This window comes from Myxine glutinosa, chromosome 8 (genome assembly GCF_964187855.1).
Source record: "Myxine glutinosa chromosome 8, kmMyxGlut1.1, whole genome shotgun sequence".
NCBI classification, from domain to species: Eukaryota; Metazoa; Chordata; class Myxini; order Myxiniformes; family Myxinidae; genus Myxine; species Myxine glutinosa.
This window is the reverse complement of record NC_136268.1, coordinates 11,517,154-11,541,739: the sequence shown is the minus strand read 5'-3', so window position 1 is coordinate 11,541,739 and position 24,586 is coordinate 11,517,154. Positions and strand designations below refer to the sequence as shown.

Sequence of the window (24,586 nt, the reverse complement as noted above, 5' to 3'; positions counted from 1 at the left end):
ATTAATTAAGTAATTATTTATTTCCTTGATCATCCGGTCAATATCTCAAGCACCTTTTGAGCGAGGAAGCTGATATTTGGACAAGACAATGACCAAGTGATTTGGCTGTAAAGGCTATTTTCGATTTATTGATGAATCAATTAGTTGATTAGTTATTTAATTATTATCGATTAATTAAGTAATTATTTATTTCCTTGATCATCCGGTCAATATCTCGAGCACCTTTTGAGCGAGGAAGCTGATATTTGGACATGACAATGACCAAGTGATTTGGCTGTAAAGGGTATTCATGATTTATTGATTGATGAATTAATCGATTAATTATTTAGTTATTTGATTAATGTCTTGATTGATGAATTTTTTTTAAGTTACAGATTCAGGTGAAACGGTGGTGGTTTCAGTATTATATTCGGCAATTGATCAATTATTTAATTAATTTATGAATATTATGCATTTATTTTCATTATTAATCATTTATTTGTTTTCTTTCTCCTCTGGGCAATATCTCAGGCACCTTTTGAGTTAGGACGCTGATATTTGGACACGACAGTGAACAATTGATGTGGTTATAATGGATATGTTTGATTTACTGATTAATAAATTCATCATTGTCATTTTCAATGAACATGTACTCGGTCATGTGTGACAGCAATGATGCATGAAAGGCATCAATGGAAAGCTGAGGATCTCCTCATAATTGGTAAACCACATGTAAATTGTCAAACTAAATAACCTTTGCATATTAACCCCTTGAATTCGGATTACCTTTTTTTTGATACGCACTGCATGATTAGGTTTATCCATTTTAATGCTCACTTTTTGCAAATGAATAGCAACAAAGTTATCTGAAAACTCCACTTCTCTTTGAAAACTAGGTTTATTAATTAATTTTGCTGCTTGCTCTAAATATGTAGTAAGTCTTGTGTTTTCTCAATTTCTAAGATTTTCCATCGTCTTTCCAAATACAGAATTATTCATCAATTTATAAAAGTCTTTCTCAAAATCGGTTTTTGCTTCGGTTCTCCTTTGAGTGTTAAAATCAATATACTCCTTCATCCAATGGCTTTGGTTAAACTGTAAACTCCATGGACTTTCTTTACTATCAATCCTGCGGATACATATTGCTTCAAGTTCCTTTGGTGTAAAACATAATTTTCTTTATCATATAATGTAGTAAGTAATTTTTCTGTTGGTTTACCTTTTATATTAAATGTTCGTCGATAATCACTTAGCCATTCTTCTTTCGGACATTCTTTGGTAGGGGCGTATGGTAGGTCGTCGTGTTTATTATGGAGTTCTTCAGGATATTTAAAATCAACCTCAAAATAATACCCAACTTCCGAATCGTCCAATTCTTTTTGTGAGGATGTAACGATGTTTTGTAAAACCTTTTCATAATCTTTCTCTTCAACCCATTTGAGGCCACCTTAAGGTAGAGCTTGAGACATAGCCCATCCATACAAATTATTAGCATCGTAGTACATCAGGTAAGAACTATCTTTCATATCATCATAATTAAGAAGATACTTATTGTTAGCCTTCGCATATCTCTTAGAACATACTTGTGATATTCCTCCTCGTTTAGCCTCTTCTATCATCAAAAGCATATCTTCATCACTGATTAAATCCAGATTCTGTTTCGTCATTTTTCGCATGGCACTCCAAGCTGTTTGTTATGATTGTTTGTTTGTTATGACAAACTGTTCTAAAGGTTTCAAAGACGTCGGCTAGTAGTAAGACGTCGGATTTAAGATACAAATCATGATACTCTCCAAGGTTCTTTATGTTCAACGTTTTCCAAATATTTTGTGCGTGAGCATAATCTTTATCAGTTATAGGACATTTATTTAACTCGTTATAGAAATATTATTTTGGGGGAAGTTGTGTTTCTTTAAATCTCTCAAATGAATCCATGTAATCATATGGATATATCCCCTTTTGTGATAAGAGTTCACGTTCGTTTTGATTTGATACATATTCTGAAAGACATGGAAAGTTTTTAATATTTGATGCTAAGGTACCATGGGAGTTGTTGTATGCAGATGATCTGGTGTTGATTGCAGAAAGTATGGATGGACTGAAGGAAAAGATGAACAAGTGGAAGGAATGTATGGAGACAAAAGGTCTGAAGGTGAATATAGGAAAGACGAAGGTGATGGCAAGTGGTAAAGCATGTGGTGAGGTGGAAAGAACTGGGAAGTGGCCATGTGCTGTGTGTAGGAAGGGTGTCGGAGTGAACTCCATTCTATGTACAATGTGCGCTGAGTGGGTTCATAAAAAATGTAGTGGTCTGAGAGGGTCATTAATCAGTGTGGCAGCTACATTCAAATGTAAGGTGTGCACAGAGGGAGCTGCAGATGGAGGAAATGTTGAGTTGGATCTTGGAGACGGCGTGAAGCTTGAAGGTGTGAAAACATTTTGCTACCTCGGAGACATGCTGAATGGAGAAGGTGGATCAGACTCTGCAACGGTTGCTAGAGTGAGATGTGCATGGAAGAAGTTTCGGGAACTGAGTGGCGTGCTGATGAGGAGGGGAGTCGTTGAAGCTGAAGGGAAAGGTGTATGCTGCATGTGTGAGAAGTGTTATGATTTATGGGAGCGAGACATGGGTAATGAACGTAGAGCAGCAACGAAGGCTGGAAAGGGTGGAAATGCGAATGGTTCGGTGGATGTGCGGAGTGTCGTTGAGAGAGAGAAAGACAAATGATGAATTGCGAAAGATGATGGGAATAGAGCCTGTGATTGATGCTGTGAAGAGGAACAGTTTGAGATGGTTTGGTCATGTGTTGAGGAAGGATGAAAGTGACTGGTTGAGAATGAATGAATGTAGAAGGAAGTAGAGGATGGGGAAGACCGAGAAAGACTTGGCTAAAGGTGGTGGAAGAAAAAATGCGGGCAAGGGGGTTAACAAGGGGAGATGCAGAAAATAGGGCAAAATGGAGAAGATTGTCATGGGGACTGCAAGGCTAACCCCCGCTCTAGCAGGGAAAATGGCCTTAAAATGCATGTTGTTGTGTTGTTGTATGCTAAGGTAGATAATGGACTTGCCATAAATTGAAATGAGTCAAGAAACCTGATGTGAGCTGTAATATGCTTTGTCAAAATTCTTTTTGAATGACTTAATGTTATGGTTGAAGGAACTGTTTTTGTGAATGAAATGTCGTTCTGATCTGTGTTAGGAATTGCCGAAATACTCCCATATGTCTTTGAAAGTTCATTAATAAGTAGATGCGTATCATAATGGAAGTTATTGTAAAGCAAGATGGGGATGAAGTTGGGCGTTTATAATTAAGATTACACGCATTATGGGCCGGGCCTCTATATTTACCGGTGAGATGACAATGATCTCTAACCTTTACATTCGTTGGATCATCCACCAAATCAATTTTCTTATCACAAATATGACAGATGCTATTTGATTGCTCAAATTCTGTTTCTTCTTCTTTTGTTAGAGGATTCATCGGTTTATTGTGTTGTTCCATTATATCAACGTTAAGAGAGCACAGTCTGTTTCTAATCGTTTTATAAACTCAGAAGCCGCGTCTTCCCCCCTATAAATTTCTAGTTTGTTGTATTTATTGTCAACAGATGATTTAATATAATAACAGAAACCGCAAGGAGTATGGTTTTGATATTTATTCGTGGATGATTCGTTTGGATTTGAAGAAGCGTTATCCATCTTTTCAAGAATACATTCAAAGTCGGCATATATCACGAATGGATGGACCATAGTTTTATTGAAATTTTTGAATGATATTGTAACGAATTTGAGAAAGTGTAAAGAATGTGAGAATTATGGTTTTGTTGTGTGGAAATGTCACCCTCCGTAATGTAAAGAAAGGTCGAAGCTCGTCCTCGTAGTTAATTCCATAAACATACACGCAGGGCACCATATATCCTTTTAAATAGTTATTCCCTTATTCTATGTAGTTTAAGGCTGTGTTTCCCAATAGTTTGACTCTCCATTGCACCGAATTAAATAAGATTAGGTCCCATCTTCAAAGTGGTGTCAGGTTTGGATGGTTTTCGCCGCAAATGGACTCCATTGAGCACGCGGTCGGTTGGAAGAAGAAAGGCGTGTCTCCGCACCTCGTCACAGAAAGGAGGAGTTAGTCGGCCCCGCTCAACCAACCCAGCACGAAGGGGTTTGGCTTGAGCGGGCGGAGAGAGAACGATCTGGGAGGTTCGCAAAGGTCCAAGGGTGGGGCTTATATAACCCGCGGGAAACGCCCCCACCTAAGAGATGCGCTGGAGATGAGCAGATGAGTCCAAGCAGCTGAGATACGTGCCACGCTGCAGAGGAGATACGGACCGAGGCAACGCAAGGAGCGCGCGACGCAGCAGTGCGTAAAGAGGAACTTCGCCTGCGCAGTTTGGAACCACGGGAGTTCGCACGACCGCGGCTCGGCTTTTTGACGGCGGTGCCTTCCGGCCCGACCGTGCCCAGTCCCCGCTGGACCTTCCTTGCCTCTCAAAGCCATCCATCTCCAAGCCATTCATTCCTGCCTGCATTCCCCGTGTAAGTGTGATCGTTCGTCTGTCTTTCACGTTGTCCTGGGGTATTAATTAAGCTTGTATAGTTAAGCTAATAATTGCACTGTGTCGCCTTCCATTCTTTCTGTCTTTATTTTATTATCCTTCCTTCTTCCTTGGTTTCTTTTGGTTGTAAATAGTAGTAATAAATCATATTCGTATTTCCAATCTTTTGTCTTCTTCTTATTCTTCTTCACATCCTTCGTCTTTGAGGTTTCCACATTGAATACCCGTGGCACGATTTGGCCAACGTTCAGGAATCGGGTTTAGTATCTGTTAACAGTTCGTGCCGCGGTTGCTTAAAACCGCTCGGCAATTAACATCTGTCCGCGGTACGAACGGGGCTGTGCCACCGGCCTTTCCGGAGGTCGCTGTACAGTGCCAGGGACCACGTCGGTCAGTTATAGAAGAGGGGATTAATCCCCCCTCTAAGGGGATCCGAGGCCGACGTTGGGTTCCGCAACAATATGTTTGAACCTTCTGCCGACATGTTAATTACGGTGGCTTTATGTATGACAGTATTGTAAGTGTTTGTCTAATCTTTCTTGATTATTAAAGAAGTTGAGACATCGCTTACAGATGTATTTTTTAGCCTCGTGTTTGTTTATTTGTGAAGAAACTAATCTTGATAAATTTTTGATGTAAGCATAATGTGAATTTTTTTCCAAATTATAATATAGAAGGTCAATATGAGTTTCATCATTTTTATAGTTATCAGAAGTTTGTAAAACCTGAACTTTGTTTTTACCCATTAGTCCGTAAACATTAACAGATAGATTATTCATTTTCTCAAATTTAGGAATATCAGATAATACCATTGGAAATTGTAGATCATTAGTACAACACGTATTTTCATATTTAATATAATGTGATACTCTTTCAGCATTCCATTTAAGAGGATGTAAGTGTGCAAGAACAGCCCATAGAAAACATTTATTATCATCATTTTGAATATTAATAACCGCCTTTTTAAGATTTATCTTTCTTGGTAATTCAATGTAAGGAGAGGCTTTAAGAGGGTTTGATTTTAGAACATGCATATCGATGAAAAGTATTCCAGTAATAGTAAATCCACTGCCCACAAGCGAATGATTCACCTGTTCTTCTTGTTCTATAAGTTTATCATAAACGTCCGTTAATAAGAATCCCTGGAGTGATGCAATAAAGTAAGGTTTTGTTCTCATATAACGTTTTATAATAAGGTCCCCTATTTCAGTATCTGGTTTTTTCAATTCCATTTTTACTCCCATATAAAATTTAAGGGGTTTAATCTCATCCAAAACATTCTTTACATAGCTTTCAACGGCGGGTTTGACTGTTTCAACCGCCTCAGCTATTGATTTTGGTTCTGGGGGTGGTAAATTAAAAATCCTTATATTAATATGTCCATTAAATGCCCCATCACAGTCATTAATTGTGTACCCCAACAACTTTATGTGTTTTTGTGATTTAAGATGAGTGGGAAAGCTCCTCTTCAAGACCGTCTTATCACAAACGTGACAATATATTTTTTCTCGTTCAAGCAGAACCATCATCTGCAGCTCTTTAGCCCTGTGTTTGGGGGTGAGCTCATGAATTTTATAATGTTTATATTCACGTTCACAAACGTAGCAATACACCATTTTAATATACTATATTTCTTTAAACTAAAAATCTTTTTTTTTAAAAGTTATTATTTCTTATTTAAAGGATTAGTTTATAATAGTAAAGGATGAGAGTTCCTACATGGAGAGTAACCGACCGCATGACCCTCGGATTGCGACGGGGGTCTGTGCTTGTTCTCCATGGGGATTCGCATTCGCTGTCATAAATATTCACAAATGTTTACAAACTAGCAATACCAATATTCGCAAAATAATTTTTTAAACCACATGGTTAAAAAACTGATTGTTATGATTTATTATTTTAGAAATTTTGGGAAAATGTGAAAATTGGGAAAAACTACAAATTGGAAAATTTTGAAAATCCTTTTTTTTTATTTTTTGAAAATCGTGAAATCTGAAAAATAAATAAATAATTGGTCACTTCCGGTTTGTGGTGAGGCACTTCCTGTTTTTTTAGTTGAGTCAGTTTCGGTTTGGGCTTTGGGGACAAGGGAATGTGGGGAATGTGGCCTGCCCTAGAACCGACCGTATACATCTACTCCTCTCCCTCCCAATATTGTCTCTATGTGCTGCTTGGTGGTATCGGCGGGCGCCCGTGGCGCTCCGGCAATGCCGCTCTGGAGGATATTTATTTACTTATTCGGCATGGGGTCGGTGTGCTTTGAATATATCTCTGCTTATCCTGTTTTTTTTTACATGTTTATGTAATTTTTTCGTAAATGTTCATTTCTGAGCACCTTTCTGTTTTTCATTTGCGGACATTATTTTCATGTTTATTTCACAGTTTCCAGTTAAAGAAATTACAATTTTTCTTTGCTAGTTATTGATTGAGGTTTTTTTTTTCATATGCGTTTACGGTTTTTACCTAAATGTTCAATTACGGACGCTTTCCAATGGTTCTGTGATTTTTCCGGGTGTTTCGGCTTCGATGTCCTTTGGCACAACAAATTTCAGCTTTCTACGGCACACAGAAGTTATCGGACATTACTATCAGTCAGTCAGTGGTTTGAAAGAGCTTTATATATTAGATTAAACTACTATTGACATTTTGGGCTATGACTGTCCTGTTGTTCAACATTGCTATATCTCCACAGAATATACCAGCTATAGTACCAACCACACCACCTAAGGAGGCTTCACAACCTGGGCATGGACGACGTATTCCTACTTTTCACCCCATGAAGCCAAATACGTCAAATGAAGCCCTTCCTTCAAACCCTCCAACGCTCCAAGGCGAGATCCAGCATGAACCATCACTTCCAGGAAGTGAACCGGACCTGTGCAGCAAAGAACCATTTAATGCATTTTTGCGAACTATCAATGGCTCTGTTTATGCGTTTAGAGGTGAGTGGAAATGACATGGACTTGTAAAAATAATATAAGCACATATAATATGTCAACAACAATAGCTTTTATTTCTGTCCATTTTTCCCCCACAGTAATTGTAATTGTAGCTACATGTGGCTGAAGTATAAAACTTGCACATGCAGCATAGTTGCATGAAATGGACACGAATATCAATTATTGTCGTGATTATAACTTTATGTCACATCAATTAAGATGGAATCAACAGGATGTTGATGGAGGCATGATAACCACCGTGGGAGGAAGAAGAAGCTGATGTTTTGGGCATTGACCCTTTATTGGCGTTTTTATTTGCTCCAAGGGGTTGATGCCTGAAACGTGGCGGTTACCCATCGGGGTTCGCAGACACCAATCAACATCCTGTTGAGTTCATTCATGGTTCTACCTGTCCTCCAACGATGATCGACACTAGTTTTCACCAGCATGATTTGTTTCCAATCACGTAAATTAGTCTTGTTCCAATCACGTAAATTAGTCTTGTTCCAATCACGGAAATTAGTCTTGTTCCAATCACGTAAATTAGTCTCGATCCAATCACGTAAATTAGTCTTGTTCCAATCACGTAAAGTAGTCTTGTTCCAATCACATAAAGTAGTCTTGTTCCAATCACGTAAATTAGTCTTGTTCCAATCACGTAAAGTAGTCTTGTTCCAATCACGTAAAGTAGTCTTGTTCCAATCACGTAAATTAATCTTGTTCCAATCATGTAAATTAGTCTTGTTCCAATCACGTAAAGTAGTCTTGTTCCAATCACGTAAAGTAGTCTTGTTCCAATCACGTAAAGTAGTCTTGTTCCAATCACGTAAATTAGTCTTGTTCCAATCACGTAAAGTAGTCTTGTTCCAATCACGTAAATTAGTCTTGTTCCAATCACGTAAATTAATCTTGTTCCAATCACGTAAAGTAGTCTTGTTCCAATCACGTAAAGTAGTCTTGTTCCAATCACGTAAATTAGTCTTGTTCCAATCACGTAAATTAATCTTGTTCCAATCACGTAAATTAGTGTTGTTCCAATCATGTAAATTAGTCTTGTTCCAATCACGTAAATTAGTCTAGTTCCAATCACGTAAATTAGTCTTGTTCCAATCACGTAAATTAGTCTTGTTCCAATCACATAAATTAGTCTTGTTCCAATCACGTAAATTAGTCTTGTTCCAATCACGTAAATTATTCTTGTTCCAATCACGTAAATTATTCTTGTTCCAATCACGTAAATTAGTCTTGTTCCAATCACATAAATTAGTCTTGTTCCAATCACGTAAATTAGTCTTGTTCCAATCACGTAAATTATTCTTGTTCCAATCACGTAAATTAGTCTTGTTCCAATCACATGAATTAGTCTTGTTCCAATCACGTAAATTAATCTTGTTCCAATCACGTAAAGTAGTCTTGTTCCAATCACGTAAATTAGTCTTGTTCCAATCACGTAAATTAATCTTGTTCCAATCACGTAAATTAGTGTTGTTCCAATCATGTAAATTAGTCTTGTTCCAATCACGTAAATTAGTCTAGTTCCAATCACGTAAATTAGTCTTGTTCCAATCACGTAAATTAGTCTTCTTACAATCACGTAAATTAGTCTTGTTCCAATCACATAAATTAGTCTTGTTCCAATCACATAAATTAGTCTTGTTCCAATCACGTAAATTATTCTTGTTCCAATCACGTAAATTAGTCTTGTTCCAATCATGTGAATTAGTCTAGTTCCAATCACGTAAATTAGTCTTGTTCAAATCACGTAAAGTAGTCTTGTTCCAATCATGTAAATTAGCCTTGTTCCAATCACGTAAGTTAGTCTTGTTCCAATCACGTAAATTAGTCTTGTTCCAATCACGTAAATTAGTCTAGTTCCAATCACGTAAATTAGTCTAGTTCCAATCACGTAAATTAGTCTTGTTCCAATCACGTAAATTAGTCTTCTTACAATCATGTAAATTAGTCTTGTTCCAATCACATAAATTATTCTTGTTCCAATCACGTAAATTAGTCTTGTTCCAATCACGGAAATTAGTCTTGCTCCAATCAAGTAAATTAGTCTTGTTCCAATCATGCAAATTAGTCTTGTTCCAATCACGTAAATTAATCTTGTTCCAATCACGTAAATTAGTCTTGTTCCAATCACGCAAATTAGTCTTGTTCCAATCCCGCAAATTAGTCTTGTTCCAATCACGCAAATTAGTCTAGTTCCATTCACGCAAATTAGTCTTGTTCCAATCACGTAAATTAGTCTTGTTCCAATCACGCAAATTAGTCTAGTTCCAATCACGCAAATTAGTCTAGTTCCATTCACGCAAATTAGTCTTGTTCCAATCACGTAAATTAGTCTTGTTCCAATCATGTAAATTAGTCTTGTTCCAATCACATAAATTAGTCTTGTTCCAATCACGTAAATTAGTCTTGTTCCAATCACGTAAATTAGTCTTGTTCCAATCACGTAAATTAGTCTTGTTCCAATCATGCAAATTAGTCTTGTTCCAATCACGTAAATTAATCTTGTTCCAATCACGTAAATTAGTCTTGTTCCAATCACGCAAATTAGTCTTGTTCCAATCACGCAAATTAGTCTAGTTCCATTCACGCAAATTAGTCTTGTTCCAATCACGTAAATTAGTCTTGTTCCAATCACGTAAATTAATCTTGTTCCAATCACGTAAATTAGTCTTGTTCCAATCACGCAAATTAGTCTTGTTCCATTCACGCAAATTAGTCTAGTTCCATTCACGCAAATTAGTCTTGTTCCAATCATGTAAATTAGTCTTGTTCCAATCACGTAAATTAGTCTAGTTCCATTCACGCAAATTAGTCTTGTTCCAATCATGTAAATTAGTCTTGTTCCAATCACGCAAATTAGTATTGTTCCAATCACGTAAATTAGTCTTGTTCCATTCACGTAAATTAGTCTTGTTCCAATCACGTAAATTATTGTAGTTCCAATCACGCAAATTAGTCTTGATCCAATCATGCAAATTAGTCTAGTTCCATTCACGCAAATTAGTCTTGTTCCAATCACGTAAATTATTGTAGTTCCAATCACGTAAATTCGTCTTGTTCCAATCACGCAAATTAGTCTAGTTCCATTCATGCAAATTAGTCTAGTTCCATTCACGCAAATTAGTCTAGTTCCAATCACGCAAATTAGTCTAGTTCCATTCACGCAAATTAGTCTAGTTCCAATCACGCAAATTAGTCTAGTTCCATTCACGCAAATTAGTCTAGTTGCATTCACGCAAATTAGTCTAGTTCCATTCACGCAAATTAGTCTAGTTCAGTCAAGTTTGAGCGAAGGCCCCGGATGTTTGAGGTCCATACTGTTAAAGAAGAGGAAGGGGGAGCATCGGATACAGAACAGGGGGGGGGGGGGGGAGGAGCGGTAGGGTAAGATGTGGAAGAGGTAGGCAGAGCTGTTGATAGTGTGTCAGAGATTTCAGAAGAGCTCGGAGCAAGTGAAGGATGAGGAGGACAAAAGGTTTGATGGTGATTGCGTGAGGCACAGTGAGGTGTTGCTTGAGGGGGGGTGGAGGAGCGAGGAAGAAGGTTGGAGGAGATGGAGGTAAGAGTTGGAAGGGAGAGGAAGCGGGGAGGATGCTTTGAGGAGGAGGGGTGGGAGGGGGGAATTGGAGAAAATGTAGGGTGGGGAGGTTTGAAGGGGAGGGGGAAGTTTGGCAGGGGAGGAGTGAGGGGGGAGTGTGGTCGGGGAGGGGTGAGGGTGGAGTTTCGGAGGGGAGGGGAAAGGGAGGAGATTTGAAAGGGATGGGTGAGGAGGAGGTTAGGAGGGGAAGGATGAGTTTGGATTTTGGAAAGTGTTAGACGATTAATGGAAAACGAACATTTATTGCAAAATGAGTTTCTTGTGATTTTCGAGTCAGAGATCCGTTTGAAAACGTTGGAGGAGGGGTGGAATGCAGGTGCGTTTAGGGAATGTAGGAACGAAGAATTGTAAGAGATTGAATTTTTATTTGAAATGAAGAGATTTGGTGAGTGAATTGAAAGCAACGTTTTAAAGAAGAAGAAGACAAGTACAGATACATTCGAAGTAAACCGCCCCCATGGCAAAGAATTAAAAAAAAAATTGTTTACTCATTAATCGAATAATTAAATAATTAATCGATTAATTGATTAATTAATAAATCAAAAATAGCCTTTGCAGCCAAATCACTTGGTCATTGGCATGTCCAAATATCAGCTTCCTAACTCAAAAGGTGCCTGAGATATTGCCTAGAAGAGAAAGGAAATGCACAAGTAATTAATTAATCGCTAATAATTAAATAACTCATCAATTATTTATTAATTAATCAAAAAACAAAAAATATCGTTTTTGACAAAGTACTTGCTCGTTATTGTGCCGAAAATTCAGCTTCCTAGCTCAAAGGATGGCTGAGATATCGCCCGGACAACCAAGAAAACAAACAAACAAACAAGAAAACAACCAGAGTGAAAACTGAGTACTCCCTTTCAGCGTGCGTCATTGCCTAGCCCCCTTCGGTGCCCGGCAATGACATTATGCAGCACCTGGAGATGGCATAGGAAAGGAGCGGTGTACAAAAAAGAATGTGTTGTAATATACAACAGAATACATCGCTTCAGGGGAAAATTTAAACATTTTAAAACCAAACCATGAAAATTATCTGGTGAAATTCCCTAAATTCCGGAGATCTCGCGAGATCTTGGAGACGGCGGCAGGGATTTTCGAAGCTCCACACGGTCTCCACGTTTTTCGAAGTTAAGTCTGTTCACAATTGTATTTTGTCGAAACTGTATTTATCTTTCGGTGTGTGAAGTTTTTGTGTGCAACTTTGGTTGTTTCTCGGTGTTTATCTTTCATAAATTGATCGTCTGTTTGCCGTGTCGCGAGCAAGGCCTTTGCCGCGTCGCGAACGATTTGAAATCGAAGTTAAGTGATTGTTCCCATTTGTATTTTCGTTAAAACTGTATTTATTTATGGTGTTGTACGTATATTGTGTCCCGACGAAGATTTTTCGGTGCAAATCTTTCATACCTGTATTGAAAATCGTGTTAATTCGTGTCGTGTCTTGAGGCCTTGTACAGTGTGCACTGTACAACCTTGAGGCTTTGTTTTTCTCAGCGGTCCGTCGTTTGTGATCCAATAACTTTCGTTCTCTGTATTCCCAGTCTTTTCACCCATAGCCTACTTCCTTGTGTAAATCTCAACTCAAAAAAAAAAAAAAAAAAAAAAAAAACATTTCCTTCTCTGTTCTCATTCGTTTATTCATTCTTATTCGTTCGTTCGTTCTTCGACCACGTGTTTCTCCCCCATTTCCCCAGATAGTTTTCACTCATTAACCTTCAATGTTTACACTTTCCCCTCAAGTTATGTATTCCGTCATATTTTATAACACCTTTTTCTTCTTCTTCTTTAAAAGGCTGCTTTCGACTTGCTCACCAAATCAATTCATCCCAAAAAAAATATCCATCTCCGATAGTGCCTTTTTTCTACATTCCCTAAACTCTCCTGCACTCCATCCTCCATCCAGCGTCCTTAAACATATTTTTAACTCGAAGGTCACAAGAAACTCATTTTGCAATAAATGTTCGTTTCCCATAAATCGTACACTTTCAAAAATCCAATCTCACCCCTCCCCTCCAAATCATCCCCATAACCCCTCCCCTCCAAATCTTCCCCATCACCCCTCCCCTCCAAATCTTCCCCATCACCCATCCCTTTCAAATCTCCCCCCTTGCCCCCTCCCTCCTAAACTACCCCCTCACCCCTCCCCGCCAAGACGCCCCCTCGCCTCCTAGACTCCTGCCTCACCCCTCCCCTCCAAATCTCCCCCATATCCCATCCCTTTCAAATCCCTCCCCTTGTCCCTTCCCTCCCAAACTCCCCCCTCACCCCTCCCCTTCAAATCTCCCCACCCTCATTGCTTCTCAATTTCCCCCCTCTCACTCCCCCTCCTCAAAGCGTCCTCCCCGCTTCTTCCCCCTTCAAACTCTCACCTCCATCTCCCCCAACCTTCTGCCTCGCTCTTCCCCCTCCTCAAATAACACCTCATTGTGGCTCACCCAATCACCATCAAACCTTTTGTCCGCCCCATCCTTCCCTTTCTCCGAGCTATTCTGAAATCTCTGACACACCTTCAACAGCTCTCCCTACCTATTCCACCTCTTCCACATCTTACCCTACCCCTCCTCCTCCCTGTTCTGTATCTGATGCTCCCCCTTCCTCTTCATTAACGGTATGGACCTCAAACATCCGGGGCCTTCGTTCAAACTTAACTGATCTCTCCATACAGGTTGCTTCTGTCAAACCAGACGTGATCTGCTTAACAGAAACTTTCCTCCTTTATGATGTCTCTGATTCCATAGTATCTCTCCCGGGCTACTCCCTCCTCCGGTATGATAGACCTGAGCCTCGTCCTGGAGGCGGGGTTGCTATCTTTATCAAAAACTCTCTTCCTCACTCGCCCTGCACTGCACTCTCTCCACCTCACCCCCAGGAATACCTCTGGCTACGGCTTCCCCTTCGCTCCCACCTCTTGTTCATATGTGTGTTGTACCGTCCACCAAACAGTGATGACTCCATCTACATCTCGCTGTCTGATGATATGGACCAACTTCTATCTACTCATCCCAACTCTCTCTTCCTCATATGTGGTGATTTCAACTGTCATCATGCCAGTTGGCTGGGTGTGGGTACCTCTCTCACCAGCCATGGCTCCTCAGCAAAGGACTTCTGCGACTCACTGGGACTGACACAATCTGTCAATTTCCCGACCCGGATCTCAGTCAACGGAACATCTTCTCTTCTGGACTTGGTTATGACTAACTTCCCTGAAAATGTCTGCTGCTCTTCTTCTGCTCCGATCGGATCATCTGATCATGTCCTTGTTAAAGTGGACATCTCTCTGACCATCCTCAGGGAGCCTGCTCAGCGTCGACGAGTCTGGCATTTCACTCAGGCCAACTGGCACGGTCTTCAAGCAGCCATCAATCATCTGGACTGGTCTCCCATCTCTACCACCTCTGACATCAACTCATCCTGGGAATTCTTCCAAAGTAAATTGCTCTCTCTCATGCACAGATTTATCCCATCTCGTCTTCAGTTGTCATACCCTTCCTCCCGTCCATGGTACACGGAATCTTGTGGTGAGGCTGTTGCCCAGAAACAACTTGCCTTCGTCTCCTGGAAAGCAAATCCAACGGAAGGAAATCTCATTTCCTTTCACAAAGCCCGAAACAAGTGTGTGTCCACCCTCAGGAGAGCCAGGAAACAATATCTCTCCGTTCTCAAGACCGAACTCTCTTATCTGTCTCCCTCTTCCAAATCCTGGTGGCGTCTGGTCAAATCCGTTTCTGGTGTTTGTTCCCCCTCCATCCCCTCCCTTAACTCAAACGGCTACACAGCTGACTCCGCACGTGAAAAAGCTGAATGCCTCAACTCTGTGTTTGCCTCTAAATCTTGTGTCCCAAACCCATCCCTCTCTGTACCCACCATACCCAGTCGTACCCTGCTGCTCCTGGACTCCGTGTCCTTTCCTCCCGACAAGGTGGAAAAGTTTCTGTCAACCCTCGACTCTGATTCTGCAACTGGACCCGACGGCATCAGCCCACGGGTCCTAAAATCCTGCTCTGCTGCTCTATCTCACCCTCTCTCTGTTCTCTTCACCCTCTCTTTTGCTCAAGGTCAACTGCCATCTGCTTGGAAATCAGCCAACATCACCGCTTTGCACAAAAAAGGTGCAAAAACAGATCCTAGCAACTACAGACCAATCAGCCTTCTCCCAATTATCAGCAAAGTCATGGAATCCATCATTGCTTCGGATATGAAATCTTTCCTCTTCTCCAATGGCTTGATCTCTGATCATCAATTTGGTTTCAGACCAGGTCACTCTACTCTGGACATGCTGCTTCTGCTGTCTCAACAATGGATGGAGGTCCTCAATGCCAAACAGGAAATTAGAGCTGTCTCCCTCGACATATCACGTGCCTTCGACACGGTCTGGCACCCCGCTCTGCTCACCAAACTCTCCTCCTTTGGTATCCATGGAAATCTCCACGCATGGCTGGCGGACTTCCTCTCTAGTCGTCGTCAACGTGTGGCCCTGAATGGGTTTCTCTCATCTCCTCTTCCTGTTCAGGCTGGAGTTCCCCAAGGCAGTGTTCTGGGCCCCGTGCTTTTTCTGGTCTTCATCAATGATCTCTCTGACTCTCTCGAAAATCCTCTCTATCTCATTGCTGATGACTCCACTCTCTGCCGCTCCATTCCTCTTCCCTCAGATCGGCAGTCTGCTGCCTCCTCACTCTCTGAAGACCTGGACAAAATCACAGACTGGTCAAACAAGTGGAACATGTCTTTCAATCCTGACAAATCTCACACTCTTACTATGTCTCTCCGAAAAGATCGACTGGACAACCCTCCCATCTACTTTCTCAACAATCCTCTCCAAGAAGTTCTGTCGCTCAAGATTTTGGGTCTCACTATCTGCCATGATCTTTCTTGGGAAAACCACATTTCCAAGCTGGCCTCCAAAGCCAGTCGCCGACTGGGCATCCTCCGTCGTGCGAAGTCCTTCTTCGGCACACCTGAGCTCCTCACCACATACAAGGCTTTCATCCGCAGCTCGATGGAATACTGTTCTCCCCTATGGGCCGGTGCTCCTGCCTCACACCTAGCTCGGCTTCACGCTGTTGAAACCAAAGCTTTCAGAATTATTGGAATCTCCCGCGATGAAGCTATCTCTGAGGGCCTTTCACTCACTCACCGCAGGCAGGTAGGTGGTCTTTCTGTCTTCTACCGACTCCTCTCCGGCCTTGCACCCCCAGCTCTCTCTGTGCTCTGTCCCCCAAATATTCCTACAGGTCGCACAAGATCTGCCAGCAACCCTCTGATGGTTAAACTGCCGAAATCTCGGCTCTCTGCTCACCTTCACTCTTTCATTCCTCTTTTCTCTCGCCTCTGGAACAAACTCCCTCACTCCCTTCAATCCCACTCCTCCCTCCAGGTCTTTAAAACAGCTGTTCACCACCATCTCTTATCTTCCTCCATCCAAAACCTTGATCTTTTCTACCCCCGCTAATTCACCCCAGATCCACCTTGTTTGAAATTCCAACTTCTTTCCTGGAAGTCCTGGCAGTGTCCATATGTTTTATACCTCTCCCACCGCCCCCTTCCCACGCCCCCACCCCCCCCCCCAAAGCCCTCGCCCTCTCTCAGATCTCTCGATGTCTCCATGTCTCTCGGTCCCTGCTCTCAAATGTTGTGTTTGTGTCCTTCCCCCTCTCTCCCCATCTTGTCTACCGCTCCCGATGTTATTTGTTTTATGTGTCTGTTTGTCTTTCTGTGTGATTAATGTTCGCTCTTTCACGAGCCTCGATCTTGTATACAAAAAAAAAAAAAAAAAAAAAAAAATGAGGGCATGAAGGATTCCTAAGGGGGATTAATGATTCCAGCACAGGTTCAGAAGCAGGAACAGAAAATAGGAGATTGACAGCCAGCAGAGCAGAGAACGAAGGAACAGGGAGGTGTATAAGCAAATGTGTTAGTACGGGAGGAGAGGCCTACTTTCTAAATTCTTCATTAATATGATTTTTGAAGGTGAGGTGAAAATGGAAGCCTTAACTAAAATAACTGCATAAAGAGAAATAAAAGAGAGAGAATGTAAAGGTGATGAGTGAAAATGAGTACAAAAAGTGTGTGATGTAATGTGTATGATGAAAAGTGTGTGATGTAAAGTGTATGATGAAAAGTGTGTGATGTTTGTTTGTAAGAAAGAAAGGTTGAAGCTCGCCCGGTGGCTGTAGTTTGAGTGAGACAGTAAGTAAGACCATAAATCCTGACACGGAGAGTTTAAGATGGTTCCGGGCATCACTTTGACGCTCCTAAGTCTGAACAAACGGTAGTAGTTCCCTGGGCGGTTGCTGTCTGCAACCTACTACCTAAAAAACTGGTAAACCGGATGGGTGTTTTTTAGGAGACACCATCTCCGTGCTGGATGGCCGTTGGCTCACTAAGGGTGCTCATTCACCCTTTAACAGGTATTGTTTTTAGTCCTACATGGTGTCACCCTCCCCACTGGCAACCCAGTGAAGGTAGTTTGTTTAGTCGCCGACTACTCGACCATGCGGCACTGCGGCAGGTAGCACTGGATTACATGTTACCAGTAGCAGTCAAGAGACCGACCGGACTAAAAAATAATAAACTTTATGGCGCTGTAAATGCATTATTCCCAATTGATCCAAGTACAGATTTATTTGCCCACCTGTTTATGCACTATGGTGTTTTGATCTCCCGGCTACCACAAAATAGGTTCTCATTAACGAACTTTTTTTCCACCCTACCCACCTCCCTCCAGACTCCCACATCACCCCTTCCCCTCCCTCCTCCTCCTATCCCACCCCTTCCCCCCCCCCCCCCACTCACCCCACCACCTCCTCCTCACCTCCCCATTCCCTCCTCCCACCCCACCCACCTCCCTCGTTGAATATGAAGGAGGTATCTTCTACATATTCTTGTTCTTTTTAAGTTTTATGGCATTTCAGAGCTGCGATGCTCTATATATGCCACACGCCCAAACTAACAGCTCAGTCAATAAAGAAACCTTTATGTAATCCATAATACTATATGGTTTTCCCGCTCTTCTTTTAAAAATAAGAGAACCGTCTTAAAGAATCAGAAAGGCTTCTGGTTCAAATGACAATGTTTGTTTGGCAAATCCGAAATGCCAATGCCCACCTCTTCAATACTTTGGCATACACTCTATCTCGCTCCATCATAGAGGGCATTTTAAAAACAGATGGTTCAAACTTTGGATTTCTGACAAGCATCACAGGTCCCAGTAGAGTGACACCCTATTTCTATGGATGTATGAATTAAGATGACAGAGCAGAAGGAGGGATGACAGCCATTTAAAAATAAATAAATTAGTTTAGTTATAAGAATCTGGTAGCCTGGTGTTGGCTTAGCGGTTAGGGTGCTGGCTTGGGATCCTAGGATCCTGGGTTTGAATCCCGGTCGATCGCTGAATTAACGCCAGGGGGGTTGACTCAGCCTGTCATCCTTCCGAGGTCGGCAAATTGAGTACCAGCTTGCTGGGATGAATGATCACGGTGTGTACACCGATTTAGAATAGGTACACCATATCCCTGCGCATCGTAAGAGGTGACTAAGGGTTGGCGTCAGGAAGGGCATCTGGCCATAAAAACATTGCCTCCAACAGTGGCGTCAGGAAGGGCATCCGGCCATAAAAACATTGCCTCCAACAGGGAACCATGATTGTCATGGGGCCCGCAAGGCTAACCCCCGCTCTAGCAGGGAAAATGGCCTTAAAACGATCATTCATTCATTCATTCATTCAGTTATAAGAATCGCTGATTTCTTAAACTAGTACACCCGCACACTACGGAAGCGGCAGGAAGGGTCATTCCTCTTTGGGGTATATAGATTACAGTCGATCTATGGTCGGGTCTCAAGAACATTGGGTGTGTGTTTATTTACCAAGTTTCCTTTGAAGAGATTGCCAAGTGGTTTAAGCATATGAACAAGCACTCCATTCAAAACCGTAAAGGAACGGTTGGCTTGGCAAGCGCTAGCTAGCTGCTTGGCAAATGAGCACAACCCGGGCTTCCTCCCTTTCAGTTTCGTGTTAAACAGCAGGAGCGAGTTTCAAAAGGCCGCCACGAAAAACACCATGTGAGCTGCAGGAAGGGTAATGTTTTCACACAACCCTTGTGGGTTACCTCGAGTACAGTAGATCTCCGCACAGTTCTGTTAGTAAAACTTACCTCACGGATGTCGGGATTCCTCCAAATTTCTTTGTTTAGTGTTATAAAGAGCATTAGCGACTGTTTAAAAAGCTAATCAAACGTGTTTGTGGTTTATAATATTTGTCCGTCTGGTAGAGGCCGCTGGGCCATTGCTCCCACGGAAACACCATGATAAGCTATTTATAAACGTCGACTCGACGTTTGTTCAAGGAGGAAAAACACCTTGGGGAGATGGGATAGTATTAGTATTCATATAGTTTTGTAATAACATTACGATTATGCTATTATCGTTAGTTTTGTTATTCGAAGCGGCCTTGGAAAAACGCCACGATAAAGCTAACTTAACATGCATATACACCTCAACATGCAACCCCAATGACGGCAATGGTGGGGAAAACCCTCTCGGGGGAGAAACCTCCTTGGGGAGGGGGGCAAATGAATGTGCTACAACCTTCAATATGTAACCCTTGGTCATCCTGTCAAGTTTGGTTGAGATTGGATAAGTAACGACGGAATGTATTGCGGTCAAAAAATCATCAGACAGACTGACAAACAGATGCCAAATTGCGTATTTTAGTTTGACTTTTCAGATTTCACTCGAGATTTCGACAATTATTTAATCCACGAGATGCGATTGTCAAATCCAAAGCCAGATTTTGATTATATACAGTACTTTAAACAAGAAGATCACTCGGTAAGAGAGCATACCTCCACCAGGCTGAACAGTTTACGTTTTATAGCCCACTGAGAGGTCGGATCTGGATTCAGACCTGAAACAAAAGCTCATCGGCTTGTTGTTATCGCCTAACCATGTCATCCACCTCGATTTGTCACAAGTCATCTACAATGTTTCGAAATATCATGCTATATATCGGTTTTGGCCCTATCACTCATTGGTGAAAAGCTCTTAAAATTTAAAAATTCTCGTATCCGGATCCAGATTCGGATCCTCACCAAAATCTAATAATTTCGGACTTGTCACACACCCAACCTCTCCACCAAATTTCGGCTGAATCCGTCCTCACCTTTTTGAGATATCCTGCTTAAAGGCAGACAAAAAGACAAACAGACAGACAGGCGTGAAAATATAACCTCTATCCATCTTCAGTGGCGAAGCTAATAAGCTTGAAGAGCGCTCGACAAGTGCCTTCAGCACTCAAGGTAGCACTCCAACGAAATGGTTGATAAATGCTTCGGCTGGCTGGAAATGGCTTCGGTGGCTGGAAATGCTTCGGCTGACCCATCACCAGCAAATTCCACCCGCCTCTTTGCTGAATAAGAAGGAAGGATCTTCTTCGTCTTCTTTTTTAAGGTTTATGGTGTTTTCAGAGCTGCGAGGCTCTATATGCACCACGTGCCCAAACCTAACAACGGCGAAGGAGTCTATATGTAATCCATAAAAATATGTGGATTTCCCACTCTCTTTTTAAAATCTCAGAACCACCTTGTCGAGTCGGGAATGTTTCTGGTTCAAATGGGCAAAAATGTTCAGATCTCGCGAGATCTTGGAGACGGTGGCAGGGGTTTTCGACGGTCCACACGGTCTCCACGTTTTTCAAAGTTAAGTCTGTTCACAATTGTATTTTGTCGAAACTGTATTTATCGTTCGGTGTGTGAACTTATAGTGTCCCCCTTGGAAGTTTCTCGGTGTTTATCTTTCATAAATTAATCGTTTGTTTGCCGTGCCGCGAGCAAGGCCTTGCAGCCTCAGGCTTCCCCCGTCGAAGGTTGTTCCTTCCTTTGCTGTTTTGCTAGCTTTTTTGATTTCCCCTTCTCCACCAAGCTTCACCAAACATCTACTATTTGTCTAACGTTGTAACCCCCACACCCCCCCCCCCCAAAAAACAAACAAAAAAAACTTTTATTTCCCTTTCTCCTCGTGTGCTTTTGCCTCTGCCCACGTGCGCTGTCTCGCCCCGCCCCCATTTTCCCCTTGCCTTCCACCTTTTGCCCTGTTCAAGTGACTCGTGGTCGTCGCTCTAGGCTTCCTCTCCCCATTGGTATTTTTGTGAATAAAAGATTGTTCTTCACAGTTCTGTTTAAATATGTTTCAACTATCCCCTTCAGTGTTTTATTCAGTGGTTTATTACAACACGCTGTTTTTCTTCTTATTTAAAAGGCTCCTTTCAATTTCCTCTTCAACTCATTCCATTTCAAAAAAATATTCAATCTCTTATGATTCCAAATCACTCCATGCTCTAAATTCTCATTCATTCCATCCCTCCTCCATCGTTCTTAAACGAATCGCTAACTTAAAAATCACAACAAACCCAATTTGTTATACTAGGGCATGCCCGTACTATATATATATCTAAAATTATATCCCCCCCCCCTCTATTTACATGAAATGGTTTGGTCCATTCGCAAAGCCAAAGCGAACGGCTTGCGAGTACGGTGACAATCCCCCCCCCCTCTATTTACATGAAATGGTTTGGTCCAAAGCGAACGGCTTGCGGAGTTTGGTAAATAAATCGCCATAGCTCGGTAACTACTTCTCCGATTAATATGAAACCTTGAAAAGGCACATCCTCGGGTCCCCAGCAATATACCTGGCAAGTTTCAAGTATATCGGACCCGTGGTTGTCGAGAAACAGCGGTCACAGACAAACGACACACACACATACACACACACATACACACACACATACACACACACACACAGAGATTACTGGAATTATAGATAGATATGTTCATCTTTCATGAATCATCCACTTTCTAAACTCCCCCCTTGCCCCTCCCCTTCAAATCTCCCCCCCAACCATCCCTTCCAAATTCTCCCTCCCACCTCCTTCTCAAAGCTGCCTCCTCCCCACTTCCTCTCCCTCCTATGTCATACCTCCACCTCCCCCAACCTTCTACTTTCCTCTGCCCCCCCCCCTCAAACAAACTCTCACCGTGCCTCATTCCATCACCATCAAACCTTTCGTCCTCCTCATCCTTCCCTTTCTTGTAACTCTTCTGTAATCTCTGACACACTATCAACTGCTCTTCCTACATCCCCCTCTCTCCCTTCATCTGACCCTACCCCTCCCCTCCCCTGTCCTGCACCCGATGCTCCCCCTCTCTCCTCACTAACGGTATGGACCTCAAACATCCGGGGCCTTCGCTCAAACCTGATTGATCTCTCCATTCAGGTTGCTTCTGAAAATCCAGACTTGATCTGCTTAACAGAAACTTTCCTCCTTCAAGATGTCTCTGATTCCTTAATATCTCTTCCTGGTTACTCCCTCCTCCGGTACGATAGACCTGATCCTCGTCCTGGTGGTGGGGTGACTATCTTTATCAAAAACTCTCTTCCTCACTCTCCCTGCACTGCCCTCTCTCCACCCCACCCACAGGAGTACCTCTGGCTACGGCTTCCTCTCCGCTCCCACCTTTTGTTCATATGTGTTCTGTACCGTCCTCCAAACAGTGATGACTCCATTTACATTTCTCTGTCGGACAACATGGACCAACTTCTATCAACTCATCCAAACTCTCTCTTCCTCATATGTGGCGACTTCAACTGTCATCATGCCAGCTGGCTGGGTGTGGGTTCATCTCTCACCAGCCATGGCACCTCAGTAAAGGACTTTTGCGACTCATTGGGACTGACACAATCTGTCAATTTCCCGACCCGGATCTCAGTCAATGGAGTATCTTCTCTTCTGGACTTGTTTATGACTAACTTCCCTGCAAATGTCTGCTGCTCTTCTTCTGCTCCAATCGGTTCTTCTGATCATGTGCTTGTTAAAGTGGACATCTCACTGGCCATTCTCAGAGAGCCTCCTCAGCGCCGACGAGTCTGGCATTTCACTCAGGCCGACTGGCACGGTCTGCAAGCAGCCATCAATCAACTGGACTGGTCTCCCATCTCTAATGCCTCTGACATCAATTCTTCCTGGGAATTCTTCCAAAGCAAACTGCTCTCTCTCATGCACAAATTTATCCCATCTCGTCTTCAGTTGTCTTACCCTTCCTCCCGTCCATGGTACACTGAATCTTGTGGTGAGGCAGTTGCCCTGAAACAACTTGCCTTTGCGTCTTGGAAGGCAAATCCAACTGAAGGCAATCTCAGTTCCTTCCACCAAGCTCGAAACAAGTGTGTTTCTACCCTCAGGAGTGCCAGGAAGCACTATCTCTCCACACTCAAGATTGAACTCTCAAACTTGTCTCCTTCCTCCAAATCCTGGTGGCGTCTGGTCAAATCCGTTTCTGGTGTTTGTTCCCCCTCCATCCCCCCCCCCCTTACCTCAAATGGCTACACAGTTGACACCGCACGTGACAAAGCCGAATGCCTCAACTCTGTGTTTGCCTCAAAATCTTGTGTCCCAAACCCATCTCTCTCTGTTCCCACCTTTCCCATTCGAACCCAACTGCTCCTGGACTCTGTGTCCTTCACTCCTGACAAGGTGGAGAAGTTTTTTATATCAAACCTCGACTCTGATTCTGCAACTGGACCAAATGGCATCAGCCCTCGGGTCCTAAAATCCTGCTCTGCCGCTCTATCTCACCCTCTCTCTGTTCTTTTCACCCTCTCTTTTGCTCAAGGTCATCTGCCAGCATCTTGGAAATCAGCAAACATTACCGCTTTACACAAAAAAGGTGCAAAAACAGATCCTTGCAACTACAGACCAATCAGCCTGCTCCAAATTATCAGCAAAGTCATGGAATCCATCATTGCTTCAGATATCAAATCCTTCCTCTTCTCCAATGGCTTGAGCTCTGATCATCAATTTGGATTCAGACCAGGTCATTCTACTCTGGACATGTTGCTTCTGCTGTCTCAACAATGGATGGAGGTCCTCAATGCCAAACAGGAAATCAGAGCTGTCTCACTTGACATATCACGTGCCTTCGATACGGTCTGGCACCCAGCTCTGCTCACCAAACTCACCTCCTATGGTATTCAGGGAAATCTCCACTCATGGCTTGCGGATTTCCTCTCTGGTCGTAGGCAACGTGTGGCCCTGAATGGATTTCTCTCATCTTCCCTTCCTGTTCTGGCTGGAGTTCCCCAAGGTAGTGTTCTGGGCCCTGTGCTATTTCTGGTCTTCATCAATGACCTCTCCGACTCTCTGGAAAATCCTCTCTATCTCTTTGCTGATGACTCCACTATCTGCCGCTCCATTCCTCATCCCTCAGATCGGCAGTCTGCAGCCTCCTCACTCTCTGCAGACCTGGACAAAATCACAGACTGGTCAAACAAGTGGAACATGTCTTTCAATCCTGACAAATCTCACACTCTTACAATGTCTCTCCGAAAGGACCGACTGGACAACCCTCCCATCTACTTTCTCAACAATCCTCTCCAAGAAGTTCTGTCGCTCAAGCTTTTGGGTCTCACTATCTGCCATGATCTTTCTTGGGAAAACCACATT

At 42.4% G+C, this 24,586-nt stretch overlaps 1 protein-coding gene across 3 annotated transcripts in view; it reads left to right on the top strand.

Moving 5' to 3' along the window:
* RNF185 (ring finger protein 185) overlaps window positions 1-24,586 on the top strand; it is a 191,982-nt gene that overhangs the window by 23,400 nt on the left and 143,996 nt on the right. For all 3 annotated transcript variants that reach the window (XM_068123913.2, XM_068123912.2, XM_068123910.2), the window contains exon 4: window positions 7,232-7,481. In XM_068123913.2, coding sequence (XP_067980014.2) covers window positions 7,232-7,481 — 250 coding nt within the window. The remainder of the gene's footprint in view (window positions 1-7,231; window positions 7,482-24,586) is intronic.